The 17,924-nt window shown below is 44.6% G+C and overlaps 1 protein-coding gene across 3 annotated transcripts in view; it reads left to right on the top strand.

The window, feature by feature from the left end:
- The window catches only part of LOC121284441 (progesterone receptor-like), a 398,041-nt gene that overhangs the window by 82,221 nt on the left and 297,896 nt on the right, over window positions 1-17,924 (top strand). For all 3 annotated transcript variants that reach the window (XM_041199906.1, XM_041199907.1, XM_041199908.1), the window contains exon 3: window positions 2,903-3,054. In XM_041199906.1, the coding sequence (XP_041055840.1) occupies window positions 2,903-3,054 (152 nt within the window). The remainder of the gene's footprint in view (window positions 1-2,902; window positions 3,055-17,924) is intronic.

Here is a 17,924-nt window from a genome sequence, read left to right as displayed (position 1 = left end):
CTTATTTATTATCAGAATTTCTGGATTAATTTTGGTCGGTTCATTACTCCAAACTTGCTGCTTTTGATAATTTCCCCATGAGAACCAAAGGAGGAAAGATTGGATAGCCCCTGAAATCAAGACAGGGATCACAATGCACAATTAACCTGCAGCTATTCAAAGTGATACAGACAGCTGGCAAACTTGGCACTGCCAACTGACTATAATGATTGTAATGATTGTGGCGCACAGCCCAGCGTTGAACGTGCTGTTGAGTAGCTGAGTGCCTCAGCATGGGGCACAAATTCTTGAGAGTCCAGCACCATGAAAAACCAGCCTGCTTTACTTAAAACAGACCACACCCCTTAAAGACAATATGCAATCTGACCGCGGCACAGCCTATAATTGGTTAAGGAAGAATTGGAGAGCAGGAAGAAAGCACAAAAATGGTGCAGCAGGCCAGACAGCATTCGCAAGGTTCTTGGATACTGTGCAGGAGGCCTTGGTATAGGAGGAGAGAAATTCACATCCCTCAGAGGGCCAGGAGGTCCTCAAGATAGATATTGAGAAGGCAGTGGGAGCAGGTAGCCATTTCCGTCAATCTCTGCAGCCTAGCCCCAAGGACCTGAATGCAATACCGAAAGCAGTTTAATGGCCTCACGTGTATGGTCAAGGTCAGTGAATGCATCCTTACAAGCCATATCCTACCAGCTGCACCACCAACCTCTCACACTGTTCCATTCATCAACAACTTACAAATAATCTGTATCAACCATGACTCATGCCTCAGTTTCATAGCTTTGCCACACCTCCCCACACTTAGCACTGCTGCAAGCCAGACACTCACAACTTGCGTACACTGTCAGCCAGTCAACTGTGACAGGGGCATCTCCCAAGCATTTTGCCATGTGCTCACTGACACACATCCTTCTCTCTTGCAAGACATAGTGGCCCATAACAGACAGCAGCAGCTAATTGGCAGGGGAGAGCGGAGGCCCGAGAGGGAGGGGGTGGTGTTGGCAAGCACGTCTGCATACTTTCACTGCAATGGAGAAGGCGGTGCTTGTCATCATTGGAGCAGCCGTCAATGAACCAGTGACTAGTGGCGGGGCTGAAACCATTGAGGATGACAGTTTGTTTCTGCCGAATCGACTTTCTCACATCTTGTTTCAGCCTCATTCTACATTCTGTTATGATGTACAATTAGCAGAAGGTGTAAGTATGCACCCCTTGCTTTCAACCTCATCTTCCCTCATCCCAACCATGCCCTTATGGTTTCAGATACCCAAGAGCTGCCATTCCTGACAGCGGTCCTGAAGGGCGAAGGCCTGGATGAAGAAGAAACTGATGAGGAAGGAACACCATGGCCAGGATTTTTCGGTCGGCATGTGGGGGCGGGCCTGACATGTTGGCACGTAAAATGACGCGCGATGAGGTCGGGCGTATGTCCTGACATCATCGTGATGACTAGTTCAGCGGGCGCGCGCCGGAGTCGGCTGCACGGCCGCTGCTATTTAAACGGCCTATTAAAGCCATTAAGGAAGTAATTAAGGTCAACTTTACGCTGCCTGTCCAACATTCCAGTTGGCGGGTAGGCAAAAAGGCCAAGCAGCCTTTACATTTTTCAGGAAACCTAATCCACAAGCGGGATGAGGTTTCCTGAAGCTTTTAGGAATTAAATTTTAAAAATTTCTGAAATATAAAAACATGTCCCATCTCATGTGACACAGTCACATGAGGGGACATGTTTAATTACATTTTTAATCCATTTATTTATTTATTTCAAAACCGCTTCAATCTCTCTGAGGTAGCTCTGTGCCTCAGGGAGATTGAAGTGTTCTCCGCGCGCATGCGTGAAAGAGTGCTGGCCCCGACTCTCTCTCCTCCCCCTGCCCGCACAGGTAGCGCTGAGCACTACCGCTCGTGTCTTACGCTGGACGGGCCTTAATTGGCCTGCCTGTGTAAAATGGCAGTGCGGAGCCAATCGGGTTCCCCTGCAGAGTGACCAATTGCACCAAACACTTAGCACTGCCACAAACACAAACAGAACCTGTAGAAAGTGATCAGCAACTAAGCTACAAGTTGTTGATGACCCCTTTGTACATACAACACTGTTGTGTGCGTAAGACAGGACATTACCTGAGTGGTGGCATTCAAAATGGCAGCTTTGCATCAAATCAGCATTATAAACCTGACTGACTTCACATTCTGCCTCCTTTGCATACTTCTGACACTTGCACAGATTGCTTTTGCCCTCACCAAGGTGGCATTTGGCACGGGCCATACAGGAAGTGAAAGAGAGTGTTGTAAACTCAGTCTTGCTAGAAAACTGACACCTATAGCGTCAAAACTACTGACACTATGGAGCAGAATTTTGTGAGTAAGGTGTTAAATTCTGGAAGACTTGAACAGATTTTTATAAGTCATTTTCTATTTCATAGCTTTGTTTTATGTGTGTCTAGCATAATAAATGAACAATATCCCAATAATAATTATGATTACTGGATCAGATATGTCATTAAAAATACTTTTGTTTTTCTACCATTGCACAGCCATTTTTTAAAAAATCTTTAATTGGTGCTGGCCAGAAGACATAATCAAACAAATTAAAACAGCATTCGAATCAAAAGTGGGCTTCAAAAGAAAATCTTCCAATTAGCTGATTTTTGTCAATTAAAAGATGGCTGGTTAACAGAAGGCCACTGTAGCAGCAAATTTTTCACTTTGAAAATGAACCCGTTCATCCGCAAATATATGACCAGAATGTAGCTAATATATTACATATAGAAAGTAATGCGACACAAGACTGTTGAATTTTTACAAAAGCTGCATGTAAAACTTTTAAAGCTAATATTTTGTTGTAATTACTTTTAATGGTGAGTCATGCACTTGGAAATCTGTTTTTTTCTCTTTTTTCAAAAAGGCCAGAGAATGGAAGAGGCCATGTTTCTCATTTTGCCCCTGGGCTGAGTCTGCAGAAACTCTGTCTGATCTGCGGTGATGAAGCCTCAGGATGTCACTATGGAGTTCTTACATGTGGAAGCTGTAAGGTTTTCTTCAAGAGGGCTGTTGAAGGTAGAATTCCTTTTTTATAGATCAAATAATAAATATTTTTTTATTCTGTACTTAGCCTGGCAGCAGGTTTGAAAAAATCTATTTATTTTATTCTAGAGATTACATTTGCATCTCCATTATCTATGTGTTTTGAACGTGCGTCAGTTGAAGTTTTTCAAGATAAGTAATTGCATATGTTATAAAGATGTTTCAAAAGATATGCAAAGAGGATTAAATCTTCATCCTGTGCTCGTTCCCTAGAATTTAGACTTCCTTCCAATCGAATATTCAGTACAAAAGATCCAGTTGTCTGGTTGGACATTTTCGATGATGTTATGCAATCTGTCTAGTGTATTTATTGGTGCAGTACTTGACAACATTTTTGCAGTAGGTGAAGGAAGAACTACTATTTCATGGTTCACTTATACCATGACTGAAAGAATGAAAAATCCACCCAGAAGCATTGAAGTATTTAATGGAACCTTGCTTGTTGATCCCTTATTCAAATCAGCTTAGAGGAGAACTGACAGAACTATCAGCTCCTCTCAAAAGGTAGAGTATAGCATCCTATAGTAACAGAGTCAAAGAAGTTCAGCAGTATTTTAATAACTTATACTGTAACATAAAGCAGGACTTTTTAGAGGTGACATTGTTCATGCAAGTACAAGCCCACAGCAGGAACGTTTTGGACGGAATCTTGTGCCCTCTCCTGTGGCGAGCTTGGTGGTGGGGGGCATTTGATGGTGGAGCTATCCCACCACCAATTGATGCCTTTAAATGGGCAATTGATGCCCACTTAAGGGCCTCACCTGTCTGCTGCTGGCATTAATCCAGCAGGGGCGGCGGACTTGCCATGTTGGGAGCACAACAAGCAGACCCTGGCGTACTTGCTTGTCGGCTCTTGAGAGATGGGTGTGCAGGAGGTCCCTTGTTCAGGGGCACTTGGTGTCTGATCGAGAGACTTGGCAATGGGAAAGGGGTTGTCTTCCCTAACTGCTGAATCCAACACCCCCTCCCCCACACCCGACCTCTATCTTGCGAATCCTTTCACTGGCTCCCTCCTTGATCCGCGGAGTGAGGTAGGTATAGAACAGCAGCAGTCATCACCTCCCCGGTGGTGCTGCTGAGTACAGGAGAACTGCCGGTCACTGATTGACCAGGATCTCTTGGTGGGTGGGGTCTTTGATCCCAAGGATAGGCCCACCACTGGGCTATCAAGTGCCAGAGTGGCACAGGATGTGGCGGGCCTCTCGAAAAGAGGCTGAGAGCTCTGCCACGTCCACAAGCCTTATCTTTCCTGTTTAACATGTATGCGCAAAAAAATTTCAACTTGTGCCCAAGGCATATTATAAATGCACTGCAAAAAGCAGTGAGCCTCGTACTCATTAAACTCCTGTGGAAATCCCTCTCCACCTTTGCAACAGTGATATTCTAGGAGGGAATCATTGGATTGGTCGTATTAAAAAATGTCAAGCCTTAATTATACTAGGGTGCTAACCCCCAGATAGGCTCATGGCAGTTAATTTTTGCTAATAGTCAAAGTTTTTAAGTTGATCTTTTCAACCAGCAGTACTATTGTCATTACTCACCAAATTGTTTTTAAATTGTACTGTGGATGATTGCTCCCCCCCCCACCTCCTCCTCCCCCACTAAAGTATCAGAAGCCAGATAGAGAACACCTTTTTTTGCATGGAGCCCTGGATGGGTAGATGTGCCATCTGGGGCATTTCTTTTGTGCCAGTCTTCATGCCCATGAAAATTCTACTGGATTTCCACTTATTGGTATAATTGCCCAATTATACCTCACCACCAACACCCACCCCCAACCATCCCTGACCCTGCTACTGCTTCAAATGGCCCCTGGTCAAGGGGCAATTTTAGAACATTTTTTTTTAAATTTCACTCTTTGGGGGTCTAGATAACTTACTAGATGTTGATTTTACAGGTGGAACGTACAAGCATCTTTGGTGAGGTCAGTAACCTCGTCTCACTTGGCATACCGTCCATCAATGACATAGCAGGACCCAATCCATGGCTAGGAATGGGATCTCCTAATCCAGAGAATTCTGTTCCTAGTCCCATGTCTGGCCTGCCATTTGTCTTTTTAACTGCTTACAATGTAATGTTGTGCCCATACAGTATTCACAGTAAGTGTGTAAAAAGAAAAAGATTAATGAAGACAAATGTAGATCTCGTACAGTCCGAAACAAGGGAATTTATAATAAAGAACAAGGAAATGGCAGAGCAATTAAACAACTACTTTAGTTTTGTCTTCACAGAGGAAGGCACAAACAACTTCCCAGAAATGCCAGGGAACCAAGGGTCTAGTGAGAAGGAGGAATTGAAGGACATTAGTATTGTTAAAGCAATAGTGCTGGAGAAATTAATGGGACTGAAAGTCGATAAACCCCCCCAGGGCCTGATAATCTACATCCCAGGGTATTAAAGGAGGTGGCTGTGGAAATAAGTGGTTATCATCTTCCAAAGTTCTGTAGATTCTGAAAGTGTAACCCCGCTATTTAAAAAATGAGGGAGGGAGAAAATAGGGAATTACAGACCAGTTAGCCTAATATCAGTAGTAGGAGAAATGCTAGAGTCTATTATAAAGGATGTGATAGCAGGACACTTAGAAAATATCAACGGAATTAGACAAGATCAACATGGATTTATGAAAGGGACATCATGTTTGACATTTTTTCCGGACTGAATATTGAGTTCAACAATTTTAGATCATGAACACTCTCCTCCATCCCCACCCCGTTTCCGATTCCCCCCCTTTTATTTATTTTTTCCCCCCAATAATTTATATAGATGTTTCTTTTCCCACCTACTTCCATTATTTTAAATATATTTCCATCCATTGTTTTATCTCTACCTTTTAGCCTTTTTTGATTCCTTCACCCCACCCCACCCCCACTAGGGCTGTCTGCTTGTCCTGCTTTCTACCATTAATTAGCACATTCCTTAGATAATATCACCAGCTTCAACACCTCTTTGTCCTTTTGTCTGTGACATCTTTTGGTTATCTCCACCTATCACTGCTCCACCGCCCTCTATCCAGCTCTACTTGTCCCCACCCCCCCTCCCCTTAAACTAGCTTATATTTCACCTATCTTCTATTTTTACTTAGCTCTGTTGAAGGGTCATTTGGACTCGAAACGTTAACTCTGTTCCTCTCCGCAGATGCTGCCAGACCCGCTGAGTTTTTCCAGGTATTTTTGTTTTTGTTTGGATTCCGAGCATCCACAGTTTTTTGCTTTTATCATGTTTGACAAACCTGCTGGAGCTTTTTGAGGACATAACTGGCAGAATAGATAATGGATGTGGTGTATTTGGATTTTCAGAGAGCGTTTGATAAAGCCCCACATAAAAGGTTAGTGTGAAAAATTAAAGCACATGGAATTGGGGGTAATACATTGGCGTCAACTGAGAATTGGTTAGCAGACAGGAAACAGAGAGTAGGCATAAATGGATCTTTTTTGGAGTAGCAAGTGGTAACTAGTAGGGTACCACAGGGATCAGTGCTTGAGCCCCAGCTTTTTACAATATATATGAGGGAGCCAAATTTGATATTTCCGAGTTTGCTGACAGCATGAAACTTGGTGGGAATTTGAGTGGTAAGGAGGATGTTAAATATCTTCAAGGCAGTTTAAGCAGGTTGGGTGAGTAGCAAATACATGGCAGATGCAGTAGATAATATAGATAAGTGTGAAATTATCCACTTTGGTAGGAAAAACAGAATGGCAGAGTATTATTTAAATGGTGATAGATTGGGAAATGTTGATGTACAAAGGGACCTGGGTGTCTTGGTATACCAGCCACTGAAAGCAAGCATGAAGTTAAGGTGCAGCAAGCAGTTAAGAAGGCAAATGGTATGTCAGTCTTTATTACGAGAGGACTTGAATACAGGAGCAAGGATGTCTTATTGCAGCTGTACAGGGCCTTGATGAGAAAACCTATAGAATTGTGTGCATTTTGTTCTCCTTACCTAAGAAAGGATATACTTGCCAAAGAGGGAGTGCAGGGACAGTTCACCAGACTGATTTCTGGGATGGCAGGATTGTCGTATGAGGAGAGATTGAGTCGACTAGACCTGTATTCATGGAGTTTAGAAGAATGAGAGGGGGATCTCGTTGAAATGTATAAAATTCTGATAGGGATGGACAGACTGGATGCAGGGATGATGTTTCCTCTGGCTGGAGTGTCTAGAACAAGTGGTCACAGTCTCAGGATATGGGGTAGGCCATTCAGAACTGAGATGAGGAGAAACTTCCTCACTCAGAGATTGGTGAACTTGTGGAATTCTCTACCACAGAAGGCTGGGAAGCCAAGTCACTGAATATATTTAAGAAGGAAATGGATAGATTTCTGGACTCTAAAGACATCAAGAGGAATGGAGAAAGAGCATGAGTAAGGTGTTGAGATAGAGGATCAGTCGTGATCATATTGAATGGCAGAGCAGGCTTGAAGGACAGAATGACCTACTCCTGCTCCTATTTTCTATGTTTCTACAGTTCCGTGCGCACGATGACACCAGCGTTAGAAATCCATAGTTCAGAAGAAAGATTTGCGGTAGTCAGACAATTATCATTGGAGCAGACCCTGCTAGATGGAGATTTATTCGAGGCTCTTGCTGAGATTTTTTTATACCATTTGGAGGGAAAGACATTATCACCTCTGGTTGGGGAGTGAATGATGAAAAGTTGCCAATTCAAAATTGGAGCTAAGGTAGCGAGGGGAGAGGTTAGGAGAACCTTTGCGTAGAGGAGCAGGCTATGCTTTGCCTTAGGGAATGGTTGAAGCAGAAACTATGGCACTTTTAATTAAAAAAAGGATAAATATTTAAAGGAGATTAAAGTAAAGGAGTATGAGGAGAGAGCAGGGTAGTGAAATTAGTTTAGGATTGTTACAGCAAAGAGCTGGCACAGATATAATGGTGGCCTCCTTCTGTGCATTTATGTGTAAAGTTCTGCAAATGCCCTTTTAAAAATATTTGTTGCAACATTATTCATGCAGACAAAACCACTAGTGCTTTAGCTGTGTCAGAATACTGGGATGTCACATAAGTGGTTGTTGTCTCTGGAAGAACGAAAGCAACTGAAATGTTTTTATTTTTTCTTTTATTCCCATTTAAAAAGCTAGTTTTTGTTCCCAGCATTATCTTGTGTTGGAATAAAAGACCATACGGTGATAACCTGCTCATACTTGTGATGTGGTCTGCCTTTTTAGCTTGACCCACTAATAATGTCTCACATTCAGGTCAGGTGTCTGATTTACACCCTGCCCAATTTAACTACCACTGACCTGACCTACTGGGTGGGTTAATTTAAAATAAGGGATATACAGTCTTGACATTCTTGTAATATACGCATAACTGAAGTAGGGAACAAATTTGCAAACAGACCCATTCCCAACCAAATAGTCCCTTTGTGAAAATACAATGGCCTACAAATCTGGGCATAAGGAGGGCACAGGACAGCATCCCTGTACCTGAATGGTGAGACTCAAGGCACCTCCAATATTCGACAGTAACAGGCAACTCCCCCGGCGAAGTGTGGTCGAAGACTGAGCCTCTGCATCGCAAATGACAGCCCTCAGGTAAGTGAGGAAAAGAAAAAAGAAAAACTTGCACTTATATAGTGCCTTTCACAACCTCCGAACCTCGGTCACTGGAGCAGAAGGGGCAGAAGGATACAAGACTGCTCTAAGGAAAGATAATTGGTTGATCCCAAAGGGAATTAATTGCTGTATTTTTAAAAGAATGGTCATTTGCTCTCCAATATAAAACCAAGAACCGGAATTATTTCGTCAGTTTTTCCTAGGTTTTAGTAGCCCCCTATTGAAACAGAAAGAAGGCAGTCTTGACTGTTGCCAGCACACAGGATGGGCACTTCTCTTGCATCTCTACCATTTTGAGCTACAAGCCCCAAACATGGAAAAAATCTTAACTCCGCAATTTGTAATCTGCTGTGTAATCTTCTGTTGGTGACTGTGATTCCAGTTTAAGCACAAGTGGTAGATCAGGAACCCCAGAATTTTTGGGTCAAGTTGTTCATTAATTAAATTAGCATTTAATGTTAGGGACAACCTGTTACTCAACAAGCTGTGATACTAGAGTATTGGAGATTTCAGGGCTGATTTAGTAAATGTACAATACCGGTCATGTCCCTCTCCTGTCAGCCAGGCCAGGGAGGCATGGCCATATTACTTGTGATTTCCCAATATATAAGACCAGTGGGTAAGGCTAATCAGCATTTGTAAATTTGGCCCTATTAACTATGGACATTGTGAAGAGCACAGTATGTCATTATTTTAGTAGTACTGTGCCAGCAAATAGATCCTCTATTATAATTAACAAAATAGCTCACATCAGTCAATAATAGGAAAGCTGTGGGTGCTGGAAATCTGAAATAAAAGCAGAAAATGCTGGAAATGCTCAGCAGGTCAGGCAGCATTTGGAGCAAGAGAAACAGAGTTAACACTTCAGGTTAATTTTCATTCTTTTCAAAACAGTTCTGATGAATTAAGGATTATCAACCTGAAATGTTAACTGCATTTCACTCACCATAGATGCTGCCTGACCTGTTGAATATTTCCAACATTTTCTGTTTTTATATAGCATGTGTGTTTATTAGACAATGGCATTGGAAAGATTAGGTTGTTGACACAAATGGAAGGTGCTGCAGCTCCTGAAGCTATTTCCCATTCCCTCAATTTTTTTGTTAAAAAACACTGCAATATAGCTGCTAAAGAAATAATTGCAAGTCATGAAATATATATGTTGGGTTACTTTGTTCAATCAGTGCATTACACTGTCAGTACCACAACAACTTGGTTTCAAACATAATTCAGACATTTATAATGACAAGTTAACTGTCATGCTAATAATTTCTTGGCTAATGGATCATTTCTTGAATTATGAAAATATGATAAAAAATCTTTGTAAGCTGCCTCAAGATGTAGAAATCCTTTTATTTGTTTCTTCATCCTGGCCCTCCCAAGTGAAGCATGCCCAAACAGTGGGTCAGTCTGTATTTAAATACTGCAAATAGTGAACTCATTTAAGAATATTTCTATTTATTGAGTGTTCACTATATCAAAAAAATGTTCATTATCTAGGTAGTGTATTTAAAAAAAAAATCTCTTATCATGGTATTTCAAGCATGCGTCTGAGCGGAGGAGAGAATAAATAATCCTTATCTGTGTGCTGTAGTCTGTCTCCTCCTAGGACATTATAGACCACACAGGCTGCTCTTTGTTTTCAACAATGCAATATTTAAAGCTTGCATGTAGAATAAACAAAAACAACAGAACAGTTTGCAAATCATTCAAAAGTATGAACCCTCGTTAAGTGAAAGATATGAAATTCAAGAGGACAGCATTAAAATTAATGCTTTCCCCCCATTGGAACTGCCTAAGATACAATTTGCTTTGTAACAATATGTGCTCTCGCGATATCACTTTCGGATGCACTGCACCCTGTGGTAAAAGTTGCGTTATTTATAACTTCTTTGTTAAAAGGAAACTGTGCAGCACTCATTTTTACAGCATGTTTTTGAAATATGTAGCATATTTTTGCATGTATGTTTCAAAAGCAAGAGTGTCCTGTACTTCTAAACCAGTAAAAGGTTTTGAAAGATTTCTAAATGTAGTATCTTACTAATAAAGTAAAGTACAAAACTATGTCATGCTCCTATATTTTCACTTGTGAAGTACTTCAAGCTAAAAAATGCATTGTGCTGGTAAAAATCCAAGGAAGTCTGACTTTCACGACCTTGACTTTTAGAATACTTCTGCCCAAAACTGCTGTGCTTCTGTCTTTGGCTTGAATGAAATTTTCTCAATCAGAATTTTATATCAAACAATACCAAATAACAGACCGATTATAAAATAAATTCTACACTTTAAACCTTTTTTTCAAAATGCTTCTTCTTATTTATCTCTCAAAGTACATTTGTAGCTTTGCTTTAGACTATCCACAATACAAGGTAGCAAAGAAAATCAGTAGATGGTGATGTCGGAAGTTGAAGATCTCTTTTCCCATTGAACCTTGAAGCAGACGTATCACATGTTTAAAGATTTTGCTGACCTGACAGAAGTTTCTGTCTCGAGTATATCAGTAGCTATTTTGTGAGTACTGTTTATAAAGTCAAGATTTATTTTTTAAAAAATACATTCTGCGATATAAGTATCATTCCTCTGGAACTTTATCAAAAATACATTAGAATTAATATTGGAATGTGCAAATGGGATCTCAGTTTTTAGTAACCAGGCCTGTCAATTGGGATTTCCACCACCTCTCCTCAACAGTCAAGCACTGGCAAATTCTGCTTATTATACTTCCATCAAACTAATGTTTGGTTCGTATGGTGTTGCAACTCAATTAATTATGAATTATAATTACACTGATGGGAGTAGATCCTTCGGCCTAAATTCAGTGATTTTACGTGGGGGACAGCAACTTAGTGCCAATTATTCCAAGTACCTATGTCACTACTGAGAGACAAGTCACCTCATTTACTGTGAGATTGCAAAGTACCATAGGGCTCACATATTCAGAAGTTGGATGGACCACTGGGGAGGAGGGGCAGCGTCTTCTAGCTCAGCACCCATAGCAACACGGGCATCAACTCTAAGAGGAGCAGCAGCTCCCTTCTGTACAGCCACATGCAGCTGCATTGAACAGAGTGGATGGCCACAGGGCAGCAACTCAACCCTCAGCACTGAGCCTACAGGCCGAGGGTCAGCTTCCTCAACCTCTCTGCGCAGCAGTACCTCCAGAGACTGCGCAGATCTTTGGAGGAAAACCTAAGGTCAACAGGAACAGGCGGCCACTCATTGTATGTGGCTGTCATGGTGACTATAGCCCTCAATTTCTTTGCTTCCAGTTCATTCCAGGGGTCCAGGGTATAACAATCTGAAGTCCAGAATTACATCAACCAGGTTCATGCTGCACTGTTTGTGGTGGCTTCACACTACATTAAATTTCACACAGATGAAGCCAGTCAAGCCCAGGGGGCTGTTGACCTCCAGACAGGATTTTCACAGGTCCCGAGTGTTATAGGCTCCAGCCATGTGGTGATCAAGGCACTGTCAGAACAACCAGGCACCTTTGCCATTTGAAAGGGATTCCACTCCCTTAGTGTGCAGCAGGTAGGTGACCATTGCAAGAGAATAATGCAAGTGTTTGCCAAGTATCCAGGGAGCTGCCATGGCCCATTCATCCTTCAGCAGCCTCCAATGTCAGAACTTTTCTTGCCAGCACACTGCTGTTAATTGTGGCATTCAGCCTCAAAACAATTCTTTGATCAAGGCTTTACATAGTTGCAGTCATAGTGTGCAGGCCATAGGTGTGGGCCAGGGTGCACTCAGTGCCCTGCATGTGTTTCTATGAGGTTGACCACTGTCTCAATGGAAGTGGTCATCAGTGCAAATGCCCAAGGCCTCATGACCCTCATGCTAGAGATGGACTCCTCCATTTTCTGCATAAGGGGAGGTGCTGCCTCTGGCAATTCTGATGGATGCTTACATATTTCCTGTTACTGCCCTATAAGTTCCTTTTCAGTGTGTGACCCCTCAAGGGTCAGCATCTACTTTCAGCTGAGCAAAGTTTGCATTAGCCTGCACCCTCCACCAAGGACTGGCCACAGCTGTCGTTGCCTCTAGATCTGCTTATGCTCACATGTTACGTGCTCCTCACCATGTTTCACCCTATCTGCCGGAGAGGGTAGGCCCACCAAGATGTGTGTATCTTCACTGGTGGAGGGGGGCATCAGTCATGTGACAGTGTCTCCTCTGCTGCCCGTCTTCCAAGGACTCCCTTGCCTCCTTGCCAAACTCCTGTAGTGTCTCCAGAATGTAACAGTGGGAGGTGAACGGCAGGCATTTTCGCTACATGTAGATGATATTAAGTTTCAATTTGGCAAAGTGCAGACTGTGATAGTTGATGTACTGGTGACAATAGGCGGAATCCTCCGCTCCCATTTGCGGTGGGTGTCATGGCGGGCAGGGGTGGGAAATTCAATGGGTAGGGCAGAAATCGGTTTCACACCAGTGTGAAATCACAGCGGGATTATCCGATAGTGACCGCCAAGGTGGATCGCGAATCCTGCTGGAGGCCAGCATGAACCCAGCTTTCATCCCACAAATGAGAAACAAACTAAGGCCCAACTGGATTCATTCCCCAATACCCGATTTACCATTACACAGGCAGGAAAACATGCCAGCGCAGAACACATCTGTACGAGCGTGATGTGCAGAAGTCAGGAATAGTTTTAGATCCTTGCTCAGATCACAGACATCTGAGGAGAAGAAGATGCTGGAGGCCTATAGTTACCGTCCCCTGGAGGAACACATGCATCTCCTGGTGGGTGGATCCTCATGTACGTGACAAAGCAGCTTTCGGAAGGTGGGTGGGCTCGATGCAGCAGTTTTGACTTCACTGAGGCTTCGAACTTCACGGATTTCGCCATTTTTAAAATTCATTGACGGGATATGGGCTTCACTGGCTGGGTCAGCATTTATTACGCATCCCGAGTTGCCCTTGAAAAGGTGGTGGTAAGTTGACTTTTTGAACCACTGCAGTCCATGTGGTGTAGGTACATACACAGTGCTGTTAGGAAGGGAGTTTCAGGATTTTGACCCAGCAACAGTGAAGGAACAGTGATATATTTCCAAGTCAGGATGGTGAGTGGCTTGGAAAGGAACTTCCAGGTGGTGGTGTTCCCATCTATCTGCTGCCTTTGTCCTTCTAGATGGTAGTGGTCTTGGGTTTAGAAGGTGCTGTCTAAGAAGCCTTGGTGAATTGCTGCAGTGCATCCTGTAGATGGTACACACTGCTGCTACTCTGCGTCAGTGGTGGAGGGAGTGAATGTTTGTGGATGAGGTGTCAATCAAGTTGGCTGCTTTGTCCTGGATGGTGTCCAGCTTCTTGATTGTTAAGGGAGCTGCACTCATCCAGGCAAATGAAGAGTGCTCCATCACTTATGCCTTGTAGATGGTGGACAGGCTTTAGGGAGTCAGGAGGTGAGTTACTCATTGCATGATTCCTAGCCTCTGACCTGCTCTTGTAGCCACAGTATTTAAATGGCTAGTCCAGTTCAGTTTATGGTCAATGGTAACCCCCAGGATGTTGATAGTAGGGGATTCAGTGATGGTAATGCCATTGAACATCAAGGGACAATGGTTAGATTCTCTCATGTTGGAGATAGTCATTGCCTGACACTTGTGTGGTGTGAATGTTACATGCCACCTGTCAGCCCAAGCCTGGATATTGTCCAAGTCTTGCTACATTTGGTCGTGGACTGCTTCAGTATCTGAGGAGTAATGAATGGTGCTGAACATTGTGCAATCATCAGCAATCATCCCCATTTCTGACCTTATGATGAAGCAGCTGAAGATGGTTAGGCCAAGGACATTAGTCTGAAGAACTCCTCCAGCGATGTCCTGGAGCTGAGATGACTGACCTCCAACAGCCACAACCATCTTCCTTTGTGCTAAGTATGAGTCCACCCAGTGGAGAGTTTTCCCCCCTGGTCCCCATTGACTCCAGTTTTGCTAGGGCTCCTTGATGGCACACTCGGTCAAATATGGCCTTGATGTCAAGGATAGTCACTTTGACCTCACCTCAGGACTTCAGCTCTTTTGTCCATGTTTGAACCAAGAATGTAATCAGGTCAGGAGCTGACTGGCCCCGGCAGAACCCAAACAGGGTGTCAGTGAGCAGGTTATTGCTAAGCAAGTGTTGCTTGATAGCACTGTTGAATGACCCTTTCCATTAGTTCACTGATGATTGAGAGTAGACTGATGAGGTGGTAATTGGTTGGGCTGGTTTTGTCCTGCTTTTTGTGTGCTGGACATACCTGGGCAATTTTCCACCATCTTCCATAGTGTCTGTTGGTACTTTGGACGTGCTTCAGAAATTCATGGCTTCGCCATGGGCTGGTATGGATTATTGGTGAAAGGGTAGGGTAAGAGGATGGTCTAGGTGTGAGTGAGAGAGTGTACGTGATGGAGGGTTGTGAGGTTGGGAGTGGGGCGGTGAAGGTTTTAGGGAGAGGGAGAGATGGCGGGGGTAAAGGTGTCGGGGGTTGATTCTGCGAGTAGGAGAAAAGGTGTAAGAGGGGGATGAGGGAGTATGGGGGAGGAGGGTATCCGGAAAGGGAATGTAAATCGGGGGACAATGGTGCGTGGGGAGGTAGGTGTAAGGGGGGATGAAGATGTAAGGGAGGTAGTTTGGAGGGGGGAAGTTGTCCAGGGGAAGGAGGGAGTCCAGAAGGGGGAAGCTTTAATGGGGGGAGAAACGAGTAAGGGTGGAGGAAATGTAAGTGGGGAGGAAGATGTTGTGGGGTGGAACGCCCAGATGAACATGCAAGGGAGGGGTCTGTGGAGTCAATGACTGCCTCCTGGGGAACAAACTCAGGGTGGGCATGATTGGAAGGGATGGTTAGAGTAACAGGGGAAGCTGATAGGGTGGGATGGTGAGTAGAAGGGTCGGTGAGGGTGGTTGGTGGAGACACGGAGATAAACACAAGACACGGGGGAGTGGGAAGGAGGAGATCGAGGAGATCAGTTTGGATGGGGATGTGATTTTAAGGAAGGTAGGGAATTTGCACACTCACTTGGTCATCCTGGATTAACAAGGGTTTGGGCTGGAAGGTTATGGTGGGGAGGTCGAAGGTTATGCCGGGGGTTGGGGGGTCTGTGATTATTGGGAAAGGACATGGGTGACTGGTGAAGGGGAACTGATGGGGGAGCTCATGATCAGTTTGACCACTACCATCTTTTTGAAATCAAAAGTGAGCACAGCCCCATGTTGGATGGGCATAGGTGCTGCATGGGAGTGTAATCAGTGGGTGGGTGGAGATGCAGGTCAGCTCAGATGGACAACTGAAAGAGAATCCCAGCAGGCAGCATTAAAAATACTCAGGAGATTGAGATGAGTGTGATGGATGAAAGTTCTGCATGTGTGAGAGAGTGCTTGCACGAGGCTCTGAAAGGTCCTGCCACAGACATTGCTCCCTCCAGAATCACTTGTGGTCCGGCTGCGTGCAGCTGAACTGCTAGTGGGCTTGGGGTGGGGAATGCAGGGGAGGACTCACAAAGCCTGTAAATGAAGCTGAAAGACAACATTACACATTATTCAGTGAAAGTAAATATATTTTCCAATTATAAAGTGACAAAATGTGTTCATCTGTGCAATACTAGTGATCAGAATTTCTTAACTCTTCCAGGCCTACCACTTCTTCTCGGTGCTGACATCTGCAGGAGGGTTGGAGACAGCCGGTGCAATTGTTGGCCCTGATGCCACTAATGACTTTGGCAAGCGTCCTCTGGAGAACCAAAGCCTTGAGGGCCTTAGCTTGCTTTGGCTGTCCTCCTGTGAACCAGCTGCTCCCTCTGCGGTGACAGAGGACGAGGTTGAGGGGGTCACATGCAAAGGGCACTCAGAGGGAAAGGACAGCCTCTGAGATTCCTGAGTGGATGACCCAGGGATGTCCAGCTGCCACTTCTTCCTTTGGATGCCTGGGGACTGACTCCTTCAGGGGAAGGGGCACCTGGGGGGACATCAAGATGCCCCATTTCCCTCTCACATTGCCACTGCAGGAACTCACCCAAGGCTACCGTGCTGGAGTGCAGGTCTGCACACATCTCCACACTCTCCTGGACCAGGGTCTCCATGGCGTCCGCCATCCTTCCCTTGGAGACCTACATACATGCACATGTAGGCAACACTTCATCAGAGAGCAGGTGGCCACACTCCTCCAACTCTCGAACCACTCTGTTGAGGGCTTCCAACAGGTCTGCATGATGCTCCCTCGCCACCAACTCACTCTCCAGGATGGGTTGGAAGGTCAAACCCAGAAACTCATCATCTGACTCGGCCTGACAGATGTCTCTTCTTCAGCAGTCCTTTGAGTGCCAGGGAGCTTGGCTAACCCTGCCTCCTCCTGCTGTGGACACATGTAGATTGTGGGGAGAATTTTCTCCCCATTGGGTGGGCTGGGCAGAGCGGGCACAGGTAGATCGCTGCCCGAGATCGGCTGTGCACTGCCATTTAACGTGGGTGGGCCAATTAAGGCCCGCCCAGTGTGACGCGCATCTGGAAGTGCTGAGCGCTCCCTGTGCAGGCGGAGGGAGGAGACTGAGCCGGGGTCTGCATGCAAAAGAGCACAGAAATCTCCCTGAGGTACAGAGCTGCCTCAGGGAGATCAGTTTGATATTTAAAAAATTAAATAAAGGAAAAAAATTTTAAGTCATGTCCCTTCAGGTGACAGTGTCACATGAGCTGGGACATGTCTATGAATTTTTTGGAAAATTTTTATTGAAGTTTAAAAACCTTCATGAAACCTCATCCCGTCATGGGTCTTCGCCTGCCCACCAACCTTAAGTTAATTATTTTAATTGCAGTTTAAATGGCCTGAATAGGCCTTTGATGCACGCCCGACATCACTGCACACCATTTTACATGTCAGCGAGCAGGCCCTGCCCCCACTCACCGACCTGAAGATTCTGGCCTGTGAATCCGAGCCTGCCCTAGATCTAGATGCCACCGAGGTGTGTGTCTCTGCACTGGTGAAGTGTGTGGGTAAGCGCTGTGACGGGTCTTTCAGGCTGCTTATTTCCAGCCCTTCAATGGAGGATGTGTCCTCTCGGCTGGAGGTGAGGATCTGGATGGATCTGAGGGGCTGGCTGGCTGAGGGCATTGGTCACTTGGCAGAGCTTCCTGTGAACCAAAGTAGAGATAATTAGCGCATGGCAGCAGAGTCAAAGCAGGAGAGAGGGCACTCACAGTTGCATTTTGGAGATGGATGATATGGTGCAGGATCCTCACGTGGGTGTTCACTGCTGACCACACCATCGCCGCAGGTATGGTCCCCGTGCTCATCGGT

Source organism: Carcharodon carcharias, chromosome 11 (genome assembly GCF_017639515.1).
Source record: "Carcharodon carcharias isolate sCarCar2 chromosome 11, sCarCar2.pri, whole genome shotgun sequence".
NCBI classification, from domain to species: Eukaryota; Metazoa; Chordata; class Chondrichthyes; order Lamniformes; family Lamnidae; genus Carcharodon; species Carcharodon carcharias.
Note: the sequence above shows the minus strand (reverse complement) of the source record. Positions and strands in the feature narration are given on the sequence as shown.